The sequence below is a fragment of the Melanerpes formicivorus genome, unplaced genomic scaffold (assembly GCF_026170545.1).
Source record: "Melanerpes formicivorus ecotype bairdi unplaced genomic scaffold, bMelFor1.0.p_v2 SCAF_3, whole genome shotgun sequence".
NCBI classification, from domain to species: Eukaryota; Metazoa; Chordata; class Aves; order Piciformes; family Picidae; genus Melanerpes; species Melanerpes formicivorus.
Genome location: NW_027142355.1, coordinates 40,345,629 through 40,361,241, shown reverse-complemented (window position 1 = coordinate 40,361,241; position 15,613 = coordinate 40,345,629). Strand labels below are relative to the sequence as shown.

The window sequence follows — 15,613 nt, the reverse complement described above, 5'->3', positions numbered from 1 at the left end:
CATTAGCCTGGGTTCAGTAGCAGGCTGATGTAGCCAGCCTGGACAAAGGAACCTTTGCTCACCTGTTCCATCTACACATGCTTGAAATGGTGCTGTCTGTAGCATGCAGAGCCGTGCTCAGCCCCGTGCGTATTCATGGCTCCAGTGGATGTCTGCCGATGCAGATGGCTTGAAATGAGAGGAGAGCAGATTTGGACTGGATGTTGGAACAAGCTCTTTAGCATCAGGGTGTTGGAACAGTGCAACAGGTTGCCCAGGGAGGTAGTTGTGGCCCCATCCTTGGAGATATTAGAGGGGAGGCTAGACAAGGCTCTGAGCAGCCTGCTCTAGTGGAGGATGTCCCTGCTGACTGCAGGAGGATTGGACTGGATGAGCTCTGGGGGTGCCTTCAGCCCAAACCATTCTATGATTCTAATCAAGCAGGGGTTCCAGCTCTGTAACTGGCTCTTACCTGTTAGCAGCTGAGCAAACAGTTGATGTTGAGAGGAGAGATTTCTCTCTGTTGTTCTGGTATTCCATGCTGCAGTCTCACATGGCAGCAGCTGGGAAGCAAGCAAAGTGGAAACACTCTTTGTGTGCAGAATGAGGACATTCCTGGCTCTGTATCCTTCTGGAGTACTTCCATCCTCTAGAACTCTTTGCAAGAGACTCTGAGGCCTGGCTAAATTTCACACCCTTTTTTTTTTGCTTCATCAGCTGCTCCTTCAGCTTTTGATTCTGTAGGGCTGAAGAGATCAAGCTCATGCCACAGAGCACAGGAAACCAGGGCACATCTCTGCAGGACCAGGAGCATTCCAGCTTCCCAGTCAGGGAAGACTTGTCCCTTGTGATGCATTTTGCAGATGAGTGGCTGCAGTGATCCTCAGGTGTAGTGTGCAGGGTGAGGAAGAAGCTTCTTTCTTAACTGTTGGATAAATGATTTCTGTTTTTCCCTCCATCAAGAGTCCTGCTTCATGCAACCTGCCAATACCCAAGGGAGAAAGAATGCCTTGAAGGACCCATCTGGGACTGCTCTGCCTGGAAACCCTCTTCACTACTGAAGAATCAGACCTCTGAGGTACTCAGTGCATAAAAGAGGTTGGTGTTCACCTGCTCTTTTGCTGCTAAAGTGCTTTGTGACATAGAATCATAGAAACAGAATCAGTAAGGTTGGAAAAGACCTCAAAGGTCATCAAGTCCAACCAGTCACCCAACACCTCATGACTGCTAAACCATGGCACCAAGTGCCACGTCCAATCCCCTCATGAACACCTCCAGGGATGGAAACTCCACCACCTCCCTGGGCAGCCCATGCCAATGGCCAACAACTCTTTCTGTGAAGAACTTTCTCCTCACCTCCAGCCTAAACCTCCCCTGGCACAGCTTGAGACTGTGTCCCCTTGTTCTGGTGCTGGTTGTCTGGGAGAAGAGACCAACCCCCACCTGGCTACAACCTCCCCTCAGGGAGTTGTAGAGAGCAATAAGGTCACCCCTGAGCCTCCTGTTCTGCAGGCTAAGCAAGCCCAGCTCCCTCAGCCTCTCCTCACAGGGCTGTGCTCCTGTTGTCTCATTGCAGGCTGAAGATGCTGAGCCGCCTGTCAGGGTTAGCCAGCACTGTGTTACAGGAGCTGTCAGGGGAGGATGGGGATGGAGATGCAGCTGAATCGTCTGTTGCTGTGAGTACAGCATGGTCTAAGGACTTTCAGATCTCACTAAGAGTTGCCCTGGAGGGTATGAATTGTTTCATTGCAGTGAGAGCTGCATCTTGCTGCTTCAGTGCCGAGCACTAGGCCAGGCTGTCATTCCAACTGACTTCTCCTGTGTTCCTGACCTCCTAGTGCTGTGGGGCACACTGTCACAGAATGGTTTGGGCTGGAAGGGACCTCCAAGGTCATCCAGTCCAGCCCCCCTGGAGTCAGCAGGGGTATCCTCCACTAAAGCAGGTTGCTCAGGGCCTTGTCCAGTCTGACCTTAGATATCTCCAAGTATGGAGCCTCAACCACCTCCCTGGGCAACCTGTTGCAGTGTTCCACCAGCCTCATGCTGAAGAACTTGTTCCTCACATCCAATCTAAAGCTGCTCTTCTCTCATTCCAAACCATTGTCCCTTGTCCTGTCACTGCAGGCCTTTGCAAACAGTCCCTCTGCAGCCTTTTTGGAGGCCCCTTCAGGTACTGGCAGGCTGCTCTTAGGTCTGCCTGGAGCCTTCTCTTCTCCAGGCTGAACACCCCCAGCTCCCTCAGCCTGTCCTCATTTCCATGGCCCTCCTCTGACCCTGCTCCATCAGGTCCATGTCCTTCCTATGTGGAGGGCTCCAGACTTCCAGGTGAGGTCTCCCCAGAGCAAAGTGGCAGAATCACCTCTTCAGTTTCCCTATCTCAAGGTGATCCTAGAAGACAACCTAGAATTAGGGTGAAGAAAGACTTTTAAAGAGCCCTTCTGACTCTGTGCAGCAGAAAAGAGAGCTCTGCACGACTGAGGGACAGCAGCAGGCTTGAGCTGTCCATTGCCCACCAGAGACAGTGGATAGTGTGTGAGTGGTGGGGTCTCCAGTGTCACTCATTTCAGACCTACTGATGTTGTGTGCAGCAAAACTGCTCTTCTTTGGTACCCTGGGTGTCCTCAGCTTTCCTCCTGCTTGCACCTGAGTGTTTGCAGCTCTGCAGGCTCATGAGCTGCTTGCAGGGAACCAAGTGCAGCAGCCAGGACTGGAGGTGAAGATAGCATGTGGCTGCTGTGCTGCAATCTGTCTGGATGGTTTTTTTTTTCCCTCCAGAGTGTTTTGCTTCACTGTTTCAGGTCCAAGCCTTAGATCCAGAAGCTGAAAGCATGGAGGAAGCCCCTGAGGAGCTGCTGGAGCGCCTTGCCCAGACGGAGAAGCTCGTTGTGCAGCTGAAGGATTTGGTCAGGGAGAAGGATGCTCTGCTCCAGCAAAAAGAAACTGCTCTCAAGGTACCACTGCTGGCACTGAGAGCCAGATCCTGCTGCAGCTTTGTCTGCAAAGCCAGTCTGGTTGCTCTGGAGCGCTGGAGACACCTGCACTGCTCCATGCAGCCACCCCAGGAGATGAGAGCAATCCACTGAGTGGCACAGAGGATCCATGAGGGGTGTGGGATAGGGGATCCATGAGAGGTGAAGGGTAGGGGATCCATGAGAGGGGTGTGGGAAAAAGGATCCACAAGAGGGGTGGGATAGAGGGTCCATGAGAGGGGTGTGGGATAGGGGATCCATGAGGGGTGTGGGATAGGGAATCCATGAGGGGTGTGGGATAGGGGATCCATGAGAGGTGAAGGGTAGAGGATCCACAAGGGGTGTGGGATAGGGGATCCATGAGAGGGGTGTGGGATTGGATCCATGAGGGGTGTGGAAAAGGGGATCCATGAGAGGGATGGGATAGAGGATCCAAGAGAGGGGTGGGATAAAGGGTCCACAAGAGGTGTAGGGTAGAGGATCCACAAGGGGTATGGGATAGGGGATCCATGAGAGGGTTGGGATAGAGGGTCCATGAGGGGTATGGAGTAGAGGATCCATGAGGGGTGAAGGGTAGAGGATCCACAAGGGGTATGGGGATAGAATCAACCAGGTTGGAAGAGACCTATAAGATCATCAGACAATCAACTAGACCCTGGCACTGAGTGCTGGCCCTGTGAGGAGAGGCTGAGGGAGCTGGGGTTGTTTAGCCTGGGGAAGAGGAGGCTCAGGGGAGACCTTGCTGTCTACAACTACCTGAAGGGAGGTTGTAGCCAGGTGGGGGTTGGTCACTTCTCCCAGGCAGCCAGCACCAGAACAAGAGGACACAGTCTCAAGCTGTGCAGGGGGCAGTTTAGGCTTGACCTTAGACAGAAGTTCTTCACAGAGAGAGAGAGTCTGGCCATGGGGATGGGCTGCCCGGGGAGGTGGTGGGGTCAGAGCCAGGCTGGGACTGCAGACCTTGTCCAAGTGGTGCTGTCAGGGTGACACACTGGGAGTTGGTGTGCAGCCAGTTTGTGTCCTTCTCTTCCAGGAGGAGAAGGAGGCTGCAGATGCTAAGCTGATGAAGCTCAAACTTCAGGCCAAAGCCAAGCTGGCCTCTCTGAACAAACGCATCGAGGAGCTGACAGAGAAGGGATCTCCACTGCCTGCACAGAGCTCAGCAGGAGAGCAAGTGTGCCTCAAGGTTGGGAGAACACAGCTGCTTACAGCCTCCTCATGGTGGGGGCTTCAGGGCAAGGCTGTGAATAGATATCTGATTGGTATCATCACTTCCTGGGCTTTAACAGGTGCTTTATTTTCAGGAGAATAGAAATAGCAGATCAGAGAATGGGTTGGGTTGGAAGGCACCTCCAAAGCTCACCCAGTCCAACCCCCCTGCAGTCAGCAGGGACATCCTCCACTAGAGCAGATTGCTCCAAGCCTTGCCAAGCCTGACCTTGCATATCTCCAGGGATGGAGCCTCAACTGCCTCCCTGGGCAACCTGTTGCAGTGTTCCACCACCCTCATGCTGAAGAGCTTGGTCCTCACATCCAGTCTAAATCTGCTCTTCTCTCATTTCAAACCATTGCCCCTTGTCCTGTCACTGCAGGCCTTTGCAAGCAGTCCCTCTGCAGCCTTCTTGCAGCCCCTTTCAGGTACTGGAAGGCTTAGGTGTCCCAGAGCCTTCTCTTCTCCAGGCTGAACACCCCCAGCTCCCTCAGCCTGTCCTTTTAACAGAAGTGCTCCAACCCCCTGATCATTTTTGTGGCCCTCCTCTGGCCCTGCTCCATCAGGTCCCTGTCCTTCCTGTGTTGAGGGCTCAGAGCTGGGCACAGCACTGCAGGTGAGGTCTCACTGGTGCAGAGTGGCAGAATCCCCTCTCTCCATCCCTGGCCATGCTGCTTTTGGTGCAGCCCAGGCTGCCATTGGCCTTCTGAGCTACTAGTGCACACTGCTGGCTCCTGTCCAGCTTCTCCTCCACCAGAACCCCCAAGTCTTTTTCTGCAGGGCTGCTCTCAATCTCCTCATTCCCCCAGCCTGGACTGAGAACAACTGAGGCTTCTCTTAAGATGAAACATCAGCTCTGTTCAGATCCAACAGCCTTTACATTTTGGAGGAACATGATATGTGAAATCTTGGGCTCTGGGACCTCTGTGGCTGTGCTGCTGTCCTTGGTGGTTTGTTCTCCACATAGTGGCTGGTGTGCCAAGACTTGATCAGAAGCTCTTCCAAATCCCACTGCAAATATCAATCCTGAAGCCTAATCCCAAGTAAGCAAACTAATCCACCCATGTTTCCCCCCCTGAGCAGCTGCTTTGTCCCAGCCTCATAAATTATGTCCAGCCCTGGCTTTTTACAGCTTCCTGCACTTCTGCTTCTTTCTTGTCACTGTTCTACTTCTAAGCTTAAGCACATTTAAAGCTTTCCTCACCTTGTCTGCTCTCCCTTCTTCCCAAGACCTCTGGAAGTGAAACATCTTCTGAGGAACAGTAGCAGGGGTGGGTTGGTTGGTTGGTTTTGTTCTTATTATTGAACTTAAGGCTTAAAAACCTTCATACATTTTTGTGGCTGGGGCTGAAGGGCAGAAAAACTGTGTAGATTCCAGGAGTTAATTGGTCATCTGTGATGCAGTGGGCAAGGAAAGTGGAACATCTTCCTATCACTCCCTGACAGCCTGAAAAGTCCCTCCCCAGCTTTCTTGTAGGCCCCCTTCAGATACTGGAAGGCCACAGTAAGGTCTCCCAGTGTCTGAAGGGGGCTACAAGAAAGCTGGGGAGGGACTTTTCAGGCTGTGAGCTAATGATAGGACTAGGGGGAATGAAACAAAAGTAGCCATGGGTAGATTCAGAATGGATGTTAGGAAGAAGTTCTTCACTGTGAGGGTGGTGAGAGACTGGCACAGGTTGCCCAGGGAGGTGGTGGAAGCCTCATCCCTGGGGGTTTTGAAGGCCAGGCTGGATGTGGCTCTGAGCAACCTGCTGTAGTGTGAGGTGTCCCTGCCTATGGCAGAGGGGTTGGAACTAAGTGATCCTTGAGGTCCCTTCCAGCCCTACCAGTTCTGTGATTCTATATTCAGTCCCAAATCCCCAGCACTAACTGCTTGAAGCAGCTGGGAGTGCTGAGATAGAGAAGGATGTTTGACCTGCTTCTGGGTGCCAGTGCTGGACCTAAGACCTGACTCAGTGTTACAGAGGTGCACAGGTGAAGTGTTCAGAGAATTGTCTGCCATAGAGATGGGCTTTGAGAGACAGAACAAAGAGAGCTGGTGTAGTGGAGGCAAAGCCTAAGCACTTGTGATGGGAAATGGTGGCCAGGTCAGGGCAGTCTTAGCTATCAACACAGGCCTGGGGGTGAGGAGATTGAGAGCAGCCCTGCAGGAAAGGGCTTGGGGGTGCTGGTGGAGGAGAAGCTGGGCATGAGCAGACAGCCCTCAGGTCATTGTGGCCCTGCTCTGGACTCTCTCCAACAGCTTAATCAGTGATGCTGATCAGTTCACTTTCTCCTCTTGCTTTTCTTCCCACTTCTTTGCTCTTGCAGTGTCAGAACAGCCAAACTACAAGTGAAGGACATGGAGAGGAAGCCAAAGCACTAAAAGAGCAGCTCAAGGAGCAGGAAGAGACTGTTCAGGACCTGAGGGAACAACTGACTGTAGCCAAAAAGAATCTGGAGGATGCTGAAATGAAGTATGCAGCACAGGTACTGAAAACCTTTTCTGTTCACCAGTCTGTGTGGCTTTGGTCCTTGGCACATCAGTGTCCTGCCCTTTGCTTCTGCCTCTGAGCATTCCCTAAGTCTTTTGCAGTCACAAAATGCTCTCCAACCTTCTCAGGGAGTCAGCATTTGGGTTCTTTGATGCCTGCCATTGAGCTGCATCCTGTACAGTTAAGAACCCAGGAGTTTTATGACAAGCCTGCATGCCTGTCAGGCTCCTAAACTTGGGGTTGTTCTATTTTCAGCTGACCTCCCTGCAGGAAGTGATTCAAGAGAAGGAAGCTCTCCTGGAAGAGCAGGCTCACCACCACCAAGCTGAGCTGCTCAAGATAGCAGCCCAGTCAGATCTGGAAGTGGAGATGCAGCAGGTATAGTTCATGACATAACCTTGTTATGGGAGGTGAAAGGAAATGAGCTTTTAGCAGTTTGAAGACACCCTGGGAGAGTTCTCTCTCATCAAAGTAGCTCACAAGGGGTGAGAAGAGGTAGGATTTAATTGTTAGGATTTTTGGGGGGGATGCTAGTTTGGACTTTCAGAGTCCTAACCTCAGCCTGCTTATTTGTCACCAGCAGACAACAAATTCCCTCCCTTGAGGTAAGGGATCCATCCAGAAGGATCTTGGCAGGCTTGAGAAGTGGGCCAGTGCCAACTGCATGAGGTTCAACAAAGCACAGTGCAAGGTCCTGCAGCTGGGTCAGGCCAATCCCAGGGACAAATCCAGGCTGGGTGCACAGTGGGTTGAGAGAGCTCTGGAGAAGGAGACTTGGGGGTGCTGGTTGCTGAGAAGCTCCCCAGGAGCCAGCAGTGCTCTCATGCAGCCCAGCAGGCAGCCTTCTCCAGCCTGACCTTGAAGATCTCCAGGGAGGGGACCTCAACCCCAGCAGGGTGTTAAAGTACCTGGGGTTTGAACACATCCAAGTGCCAGCTTCTACACACTGGCTGCAACAACCCCATGCAGTCCTACAGGCTGGAGTCAGAGTGGCTGGAGAGCAGCCAGGCAGAGAGGGACCTGGGGGTGCTGGTTGATAGTAGGCTGAACATGAGCCTGCAGTGTGCCCAGGTGGCCAAGAAGGCCAATGGCATCCTGGCCTGCATCAGGAACAGTGTGGCCAGCAGGAGCAGGGAGGTCATTCTGCCCCTGTACACTGCACTGGTTAGGCCACACCTTGAATCCTGTGTCTAGTTCTGGGCCCCTCAGTTTGGGAAAGATGTTGAGCTGCTGAAAGGTGTCCAGAGAAGGGCAACAAAGCTGGGGAGGGGTTTGGAGCACAGCCCTGTGAGGAGAGGCTGAGGGAGCTGGGGTTGCGTAGCCTGGAGAAGAGGAGGCTCAGGGGAGACCTTACTGCTGTCTACAACTACCTGAAGGGAGGTTGTAGCCAGGTGGGGGTTGGTCTCTTCTCCCAGGCAGCCAGCACCAGAACAAGAGGACACAGTCTCAAGCTGCACCAGGGGAGGTTTAGGCTGGAGGTGAAAAAGTAGTTCTTCACAGAAAGAGAGATTGGCCATGGGAATGTGCTGCCCAGGGAGGTGGTGGAGTCTCCATCACTGGAGGTGTTTAGGAAAGGACTGGATGAGGCACTTGGTGCCATGGTTTAGTTGATCAGATGGTGTTGGGTGATAGGTTGGACTCGATGATCTCAGAGGTCTTTTCCAACCTGGTCTGGTCTGGTCTGGTCTGATCTATTCTATTCTATTCTATTCTATTCTATTCTATTCTATTCTACTCTACTCTACTCTATTCTATTCTATTCTATTCCACTCTATTCTATTCTGTTATGTTCTGTTCCGTTCCTATTCCTATTCCTATTCCTATTCCTATTCCTATTCCTATTCCTATTCCTATCCTATCCTATCCTACACTGGGTGTGTGGCTGGAAGCAGGGCCTGTAGCCCCCTTGGCTGCCCCTGCCAGCTGCTGGTGTGGGACCTGTGTCTGTCTGTCTCTCAGAACCTGCGCACGCTGCAGAGGAAGCTGGAGGAGCAGGAGGCAGCTCTGCTGGGACGCACTCAGGTGGTGGAGCTGCTGCAGCAGGAGCTGCACACAGCTGAACAACAGAACAAGGTAACTTTGAATGCTCTGTCACCCTGCTTTGGCCAGGGGGGGTTGGATTCCCTTCATTCTGGAGGTCCCTTTCAAGGCCTGGCACATTCCTGTGGTCTGCAAGTGCTGGATGGGGACTCTCAGCAGTTCAGAAGTTACCAGATCAGTTTACTTATCTCACCAGGTTTCCAGCATGAAGTCAGCTGGAGGGCTCCCTCAGGTCAAGCTGTAGAGCTGCAAGACTGTTGCTTGATTGTCTGAAGTCTCTGGGCAGTGGTGGCCAGCTGTCCTGCAGCAGGAGGCACTGCATGGAGCGCTCTGCTAACTCCACTTCCCTATTTCAGCTTTTTTCCTCTTCCCCTTCCACATCCACACTTTTGTCCTGTCTTTAAACTGCACTCTGCAGTTACTGAGCTCCCCCTCTTTGGTTGTAGCCCTTCCTCCCCTTCTTGGGAAGCTTCCACAAGAGAATTTGTGGTCACTCTTCTGTTGTTTCTTGCTTCTGCATCCCCCTGCTCTGAACTGAGACTTTTATTCTGCCTACCAAAGCTGAGAGTTGGTGTTTCTCCCACCATTGCTTTTCTTTCTGGCCCTGCCTCTCTACCAAATCAATGTTGTGGCCATGCTGCTTCCCTCCTTTTTGCTACCTGGGTGTTTGAAATGGATTTAATGGCAGGTGAAAGATAGAATTCAGGTCATGGAATGGGATGGGTTGGAGGGCACTTTCAAAGCTCATCCAGTCCAACCCTCCTGCAGTCAGCAGGGACATCCTCCACTAGAGCAGGCTGCTCAGAGCCTTGTCCAGCCTCATCTTGAAGATCTGCAGGGATGGAGCCTCAACCACCTCCCTGGGCAACCTGCTGCAGTGTTCCACCAGCCTCATGCTAAAGAGCTTGTTCCTCACATCCAGTCTAAATCTGCTCTTCTCTCATTTCAAACCATTGCCCCTTGTCCTGTCACTGCAGGCCTTTGCAAACAGTCCCTCTGCAGCCTTTTTGGAGCCCCTTGCAGCTACTGGCAAGCTGCTCTTAGGTCTGCCTGGAGCCTTCTCTTCTCCAGGCTGAACAATCCCAGCTCCCTCAGCCTGTCCTTGTAACAGAGGTTCTCCAACCCCATGATCATTTTTGTGGTCCTCCTCTGGCCCTGCTCCATCAGGTCCCTGTCCTTCCTGTGTTGAGGGCTCAGAGCTGGGCACAGCACTGCAGGTGAGGTCTCCCCAGAGTACAGTGGCAGAATCCTCTCTCTCCATCTCTGGCCATGCTGCTTTTGGTACAGCCCAGGCTGCCATTGGCCTTCTGGGCTGCAAGCTCACACTGCCTGCTCCTGTTCAGCTTCTCCTCCACCAGCACCCCCAAGTCCTTTTCTGCAGGGCTGCTTTCTGTCGCCTCCTCCCCCAGCCTGTACTGATAATGAGTATTGTTCCACCCCAGGAGCAGGACTCTGTGCCTGGTCTTGTTGAACCTCATGAGGTTCACCTAGACCCACCTCTCCAGCTTGTTAAGGTCCCTCTGGCATACTGACAGCACCACTCAGCTCGGTGTCCTCTGCAGCCTTGCTGATGGTGCCCTCAGTCCCCCTGCCTGTCTCACTGATGAAAACATTCAGCTAGTTGAGAGAGAAATTAACTTCCATACCCTTTTGCAGACACTTCTTGATCAGTGCCAGAAGATGGAAGTGGACCTAAGCTCCCTGAGGGATGTGCTAGCTGCAGAGAGACAGGAGTCTCAGGCTCTCAGAGAGAAGATGGAGCTGGAGGTGGCTGAGCGGAAGTTGTCCTCCCATCGCTTGCAGGAGGAGGTGCAGGACCTCTCCCAACAGCTGCGAGAGGCAAGAACAGCACAGACTGAACTAGAAGTGAAGTATAAAGCCCTGGAGCAGGAGCAAAGGCTGGAGGTGGAAGAGAAGAAGCTGCAGATCAGTTGTCTCCAAGCAGCTGAGCAAGAGCTGCGGTCTGGCCGTGCTGCCCTTGCCGCTGAGAACGAGCAGCTGAAGCAGGAGGTCGGCCGGCTGCTGGCCCTGGCTGCCCAGCACAGCCCTGCAGGTCAGAAACCACGGGGTGAGCAGGCACAGCAGCTGGCTGCAGCAGGTCCTCAGGAGCCTGAGGATCCTTGGGTTGCCCTCTGTTCATGTTTGGTTTTCCCAGAGCTCATGAGGAAGTTTGCTAGGACAGCTCCTAAGGGCATGGGAAGGTAGGAGTGGTGCTGCTGTATCGAGCCCCAGAGCTCCGCTGCAGTCGCACCTCTCGCCTTGGCTGGGACCCAGGCCAGCTGCCAGAGGAGGGGCAAGAGAGTAGGGCAGCATGTGTGGTGCTCTCCTTGTGTCCTGTCCCACCCTATCCTGTTTTGATTTCTTGAGCCAGGTGTGGGGTTTTTAGTTAATGTTAATAATTTGTAGCTCTTCATTCTTTGTCTATCAGCTTAAAATCAGAGAATGCTCTGGGTTGGAAGGCACCTCCAAAGCTCACCCAGTCCAACCCCCCTGCAGTCAGCAGGGACATCCTCCACTAGAGTAGGTTGCTCAGAACCTTGTTGAGCCTCACCTTGAAGATCTCCAGGGATGGAGCCTCAACTACCTCCCTGGGCAACCTGTTGCAGTGTTCCACCAGCCTCATGCTAAAGAACTTGTTCCTCACATCCAATCTAAAGCTGCTCTTCTCTCATTTCAAACCATTGCCCCTTGTCCTGTCACTGCAGGCCTTTGCAGACAGTCCCTCTGCAGAATTCTTGGAGCCCCCTTCAGCTACTGGAAGGCTGCTCTTAATTCTGCCTGGAGCTTTCTCTTCTCCAGGCTGAACACCCCCAGCTCCCTCAGCCTGTCCTTGTAGCAGAGCTGCTCCAGCCCCATGATCATTTTCATGGCCCTCCTCTGGCCCTGCTCCATCAGGACCATGTCCTCTCTGTGTTGAGGGCTCCAGAGCTGGGCACAGCACTGCAGGTGAGGTCTCACTGGTGCAGAGTGGTAGAATCCCCTCTCTCCATCTCTGGCCATGCTGCTTTTGATGCAGCCCAGGCTGCCACTGGCCTTCTGGGCTGCAAGCTCAGACTGCTGCTCATGTCCAGCTTCTCCTCCACCAGCACCCCCAAGTCCTTTTCTGCAGGGCTGCTCTCAGCTTCATCCTCCCCCATGTGCCACATCCTTGTGAGGCTGAGGTGCTGAACCAGGGGTCACCAGCTGCCATTTCTCTGCAGGTTGATATCACAGCTGATACCATTAGTTTTGCTTTGAGCTATGATTTCAAATTGATTTTCTTCCAGCTTCTTTTTGGCCCAGAATTGAAGCATGGATTGAGAGTGAAGGCACCTCATAAACTGCTGGGCAAAGATGTACAGCTGGGTATATTTCAGAAGCAAAAAGTAAAAGGCAAGGTTCCACCTGAACTCCTTTTATTAATGTGGTTTGTTTTGTTTTCCTCTCCACTAGATGAACTTGTGGAGAAATCTGAAGAGTCTGCCTGCTGTCAGAAGGAGCTGAAGTCCCACTCAGTGCAGGTCTCTGATCTGGAGGCACAGGTAGGGTTTTCAGATGAATCTCCTGAACTTTTTCCCTGTGTGGAGGAAATGAAACTGAAAGAACAGTTTGGACTTTCTCTTGTGTGATTCATCATAGGGTGGTTTGGTTTGGAAGGCACCTTAAAGCTCATCTAGTTCCAGCCCCATGCCATGGGCAGGGACACTTCCCACTAGCCCAGGCTGCTCAAGGTCTCATCCAACCTGGCCTTGAGCACCTCCAGGGAGGGAGCACACACAGCCTCCTTGGGCAACCTGTGCCAGTGTCTCACCACCCTCACTGCCAAGATGTTCTTCCTAATCTCCAGTCTCAATCTGCCCTCCTTGAGCTTCAGTCTATTCCCTCTCATCCTATCACCACCAGCCCTTTTAAAAGTTCCTCCCCTCAGCTGGGACAGGCTGTGGAAGCCCAGGAAGAAATAGGAGTCATAGGGGTGATGTAAAAGTGGCCAATTGATTAACTGGAAGATCCAAGACTGATGTGGATAAACCATACTGAAATTTCTCTTTCTCCCTTCCATCCTATGCTTAAACAGGCTGAACCAGCTTCACAGGACAAAAGAGCAGAGCAGGAAGATGGGCATGGGACTTTACTCCTACCCACAGAAAGCTTGGAAAGACAGCAGCCTGAAGGTGGTGTTGATTATCTTACCTACTTTAATAGTCTTCAGCTATTTAACCCTTATCCTTCCCTATTTCTAGATGATGAACTTGTCAGTGGTTACTGCTTCCTTGTGCTTTTATTGCTCAGACCTTTAAAAACACTACAGAGTTCTGCCCAGTGGTTAAAGTAGAATTCAGTGCTGAAGGCAAAAGGAACTCCTTGCATCTTGGGTGATGAAAACCCCTCTGCTCTGATGCAGAGGGGCAGAATCCCCTCCCTGTCCTGCTGCTCTCCCTGCTTTGGGTGCAGCCCAGCACACAGCTGCCTTCTGGGCTGCCAGCAGCCATTGCTGGCTCATGGGGAGTTTGTCACCAACTGACACCCACAAGTCCTTCTCCTCCAGACTGCTCTGGAGCCACTCCTCACCCAGCCTGGATTTATGCTTTGGACTGCCCCGACCCATTTTGCACTTGGCCTTGTTGAACTTCATGAGGAGGGCTTGGGCCCACCTCTGCAGCCTGTCCAAGTCCCTCTGGGTGGATCCCTTCCTTCCATCCTGTCAACTGCAACACACAGCTGGTGTCAACTGCAGACTTGCTGAGGGTGCCTCAATTCCACTGGAGCACTGTATCCAGTTCTGGTGCCCCCAGCAAAAGGACATGGAGCTGCTGGGGTGGGTCCAGAGGAGATCACAAAGATGGTAAGAGGGCTGGAGAACCTCCACTAGGGGGACAGGCTGAGAGATTTGGGGCTATTCAGCCTGGAGAAGAGAAGGCTCCAGGGAGACCTTAGAGCTGCCTTCCAGTACCTGAAAGAGGCTACAAGAAAGCTGGGAAGGGACTTCTGACCAGGGCTTGGGGTGTTAGGAGGAGAGAAAATGGATTGAAGCTTGAGGAGGGCAGAATGAGACTGGAGATCAGAAAGAAATTTGTTACAGTTTGCAGTGAGAGAAGAACAGATGAGAGAGATGATGGTGGAGTCACCATCACTGGAGGTGTTTAGAAGGAGACTTGATAGGGTGCTTGGTGCCATGGGTTAGTTGATTAGGTGGTGTTGGCTGATAGATTGGACTTGATGATCTCAAAGGTCTCTTCCAACCTGGTTTATTCTCTTCCTCTTCCTCTTCCTCTTCCTCTTCCTCTTCCTCTTCCTCTTCCTCTTCCTCTTCCTCTTCTCTTCTCTTCTCTTCTCTTCTCTTCTCTTCTCTTCTCTTCTCTTCTCTTCTCTTCTCTTCTCTTCTCTTCTCTTCTCTTCTCTTCTCTTCTCTTCTCTTCTCTTCTCTTCTCTTCTCTTCCTCTTCTCTTCTCTTCTCTTCCTCTTCTCTTCTCTTCTCTTCCTCTTCTCTTCCTCTTCTCTTCCTCTTCTCTTCCTCTTCTCTTCCTCTTCTCTTCCTCTTCTCTTCTCTTCTCTATTCTATTCCATTCTATTCTATATTTAGACTGGATGTTAGGAACAAGTTGTTTAGCATGAGGGTGGTGGAACACTGCAACAGGCTGCCCAGGGAGGTTGTGAATGCCCCCTCCATGGAGATGTTCAAGGCCAGGTTGGATGAGGCATTGAGCAACCTGCTCTAGTGGAAGATGTCCCTGCCTGTGGCATGGGGCTGTAACTAGAGGATTTTGAAGGTCCCTTCCAACTGAAACCATTCCATGAATCAGAGGCCTGCTACTCTCTGATGAGCTTTAGGTCCCCAAGCAATTCTTTGTGCTTGCATCTTTCAGACATGCCCCACTCCGAAGCTGTTCTCGAGGAGCCTCATCAGGAAGCTGTGATGGCCACAGAAAATGCAAAGCAGGTAATGATTAAGCAACTGAAATCAGCTAAAACTGAACTAGGTCAAGGACTGGCCTTAAAATAGCTAAGCTGTTATGGCCTTTTTGAACAATCCTCTTTGGCAGGTTATTATTAACTGGATTATCAATGGGAGACAGAAATAGCTTCCAAATACTGCTTGTGCTGCCTCCTTAGCAGCCTCTGTTTCCCTTTGCTGGCAGGGTGGGATTCCTGTGCCCTTCATCCACCCAGCCCATCTTCATGCTATTTTCTGCACCTTCTGAGTTAGCTCCCCAGCAAAACCACGAGCTAGGCTCAGACAAGGCTTAGGAAATGCCATCCAAAGGCTGAGCTGTTCCTGCAGGATGCATTTCAAGCCAAAACTCTCCATTCCTACTGCCCCAGTGGTAATCTGTCAGCTTGACTGGAGGAATATGAGTTCTCTTTAGGTGAGAGCCAGCAGCCCCAGGTTTAGGTGGCAGGCAGTAGGCTGTGGCTGAGGGGTGGCAGGCGACAAGCTCTGCCCTTGGCCTCTTCTACTGTGAGCAGCTGCAGGTAGAGCCAGGCTGTGGGTGAGAAGAGTGCAGGGTTACATGCTTGCTGCTTTGCTTTATCCTCAGCCACAGGGTGATGGAGGTGAGTGCCTCCCTATGCCTGTACTAAGAAGTTGTCATAGGATGGTTGTAAGCTTAGAGCAAGGTCTGGGCTCTTCCCAGACTGCTCCACTCTATCCCTACCAGCCACCAGGACATGGTGCTTTGTTTTGTCTCATGCAATGGCCTCCAGCAGAGCTGACAGTATCTGTGTTACTGTGAAGTGGTAATGGATAAGGTGACACTGGGGACTCCTAGAATGATAGAATGCTTTGGGTTGGAAGGGAAGTCCAACAGCCATCTAGTCCAACCCCCCTGCAGTCAGCAGTCCTCCACTAGATAAGGTTGCTCAGAGCCCTGTTGAGCCTGACCTTGAACATTTCCAGGGAAGGGGCCTCACCTCCCTCTTGTTCCTCACATCCAATCTAGATCTGCTCTTCCCTCATTTCAAAC

General features: G+C 52.1%; 1 protein-coding gene across 6 annotated transcripts in view; it reads left to right on the top strand.

The window, feature by feature from the left end:
• Positions 1 to 15,613, top strand: part of GOLGB1 (golgin B1) — a 37,959-nt gene that overhangs the window by 3,612 nt on the left and 18,734 nt on the right. For 2 of the 6 annotated variants that reach the window (XM_068170597.1, XM_068170615.1), the window contains exons 2-12: positions 943 to 1,077; positions 1,556 to 1,655; positions 2,778 to 2,930; positions 3,982 to 4,134; positions 6,469 to 6,627; positions 6,888 to 7,010; positions 8,592 to 8,705; positions 10,329 to 10,725; positions 12,105 to 12,193; positions 12,727 to 12,823; positions 14,516 to 14,589. In XM_068170597.1, coding sequence (XP_068026698.1) covers positions 1,563 to 1,655; positions 2,778 to 2,930; positions 3,982 to 4,134; positions 6,469 to 6,627; positions 6,888 to 7,010; positions 8,592 to 8,705; positions 10,329 to 10,725; positions 12,105 to 12,193; positions 12,727 to 12,823; positions 14,516 to 14,589 — 1,452 coding nt within the window. In that variant the 5' untranslated portion in view covers positions 943 to 1,077; positions 1,556 to 1,562. The remainder of the gene's footprint in view (positions 1 to 942; positions 1,078 to 1,555; positions 1,656 to 2,777; positions 2,931 to 3,981; positions 4,135 to 6,468; positions 6,628 to 6,887; positions 7,011 to 8,591; positions 8,706 to 10,328; positions 10,726 to 12,104; positions 12,194 to 12,726; positions 12,824 to 14,515; positions 14,590 to 15,613) is intronic. The other 4 variants (XM_068170598.1, XM_068170609.1, XM_068170603.1 and 1 more) reach the window with 4 other exon arrangements.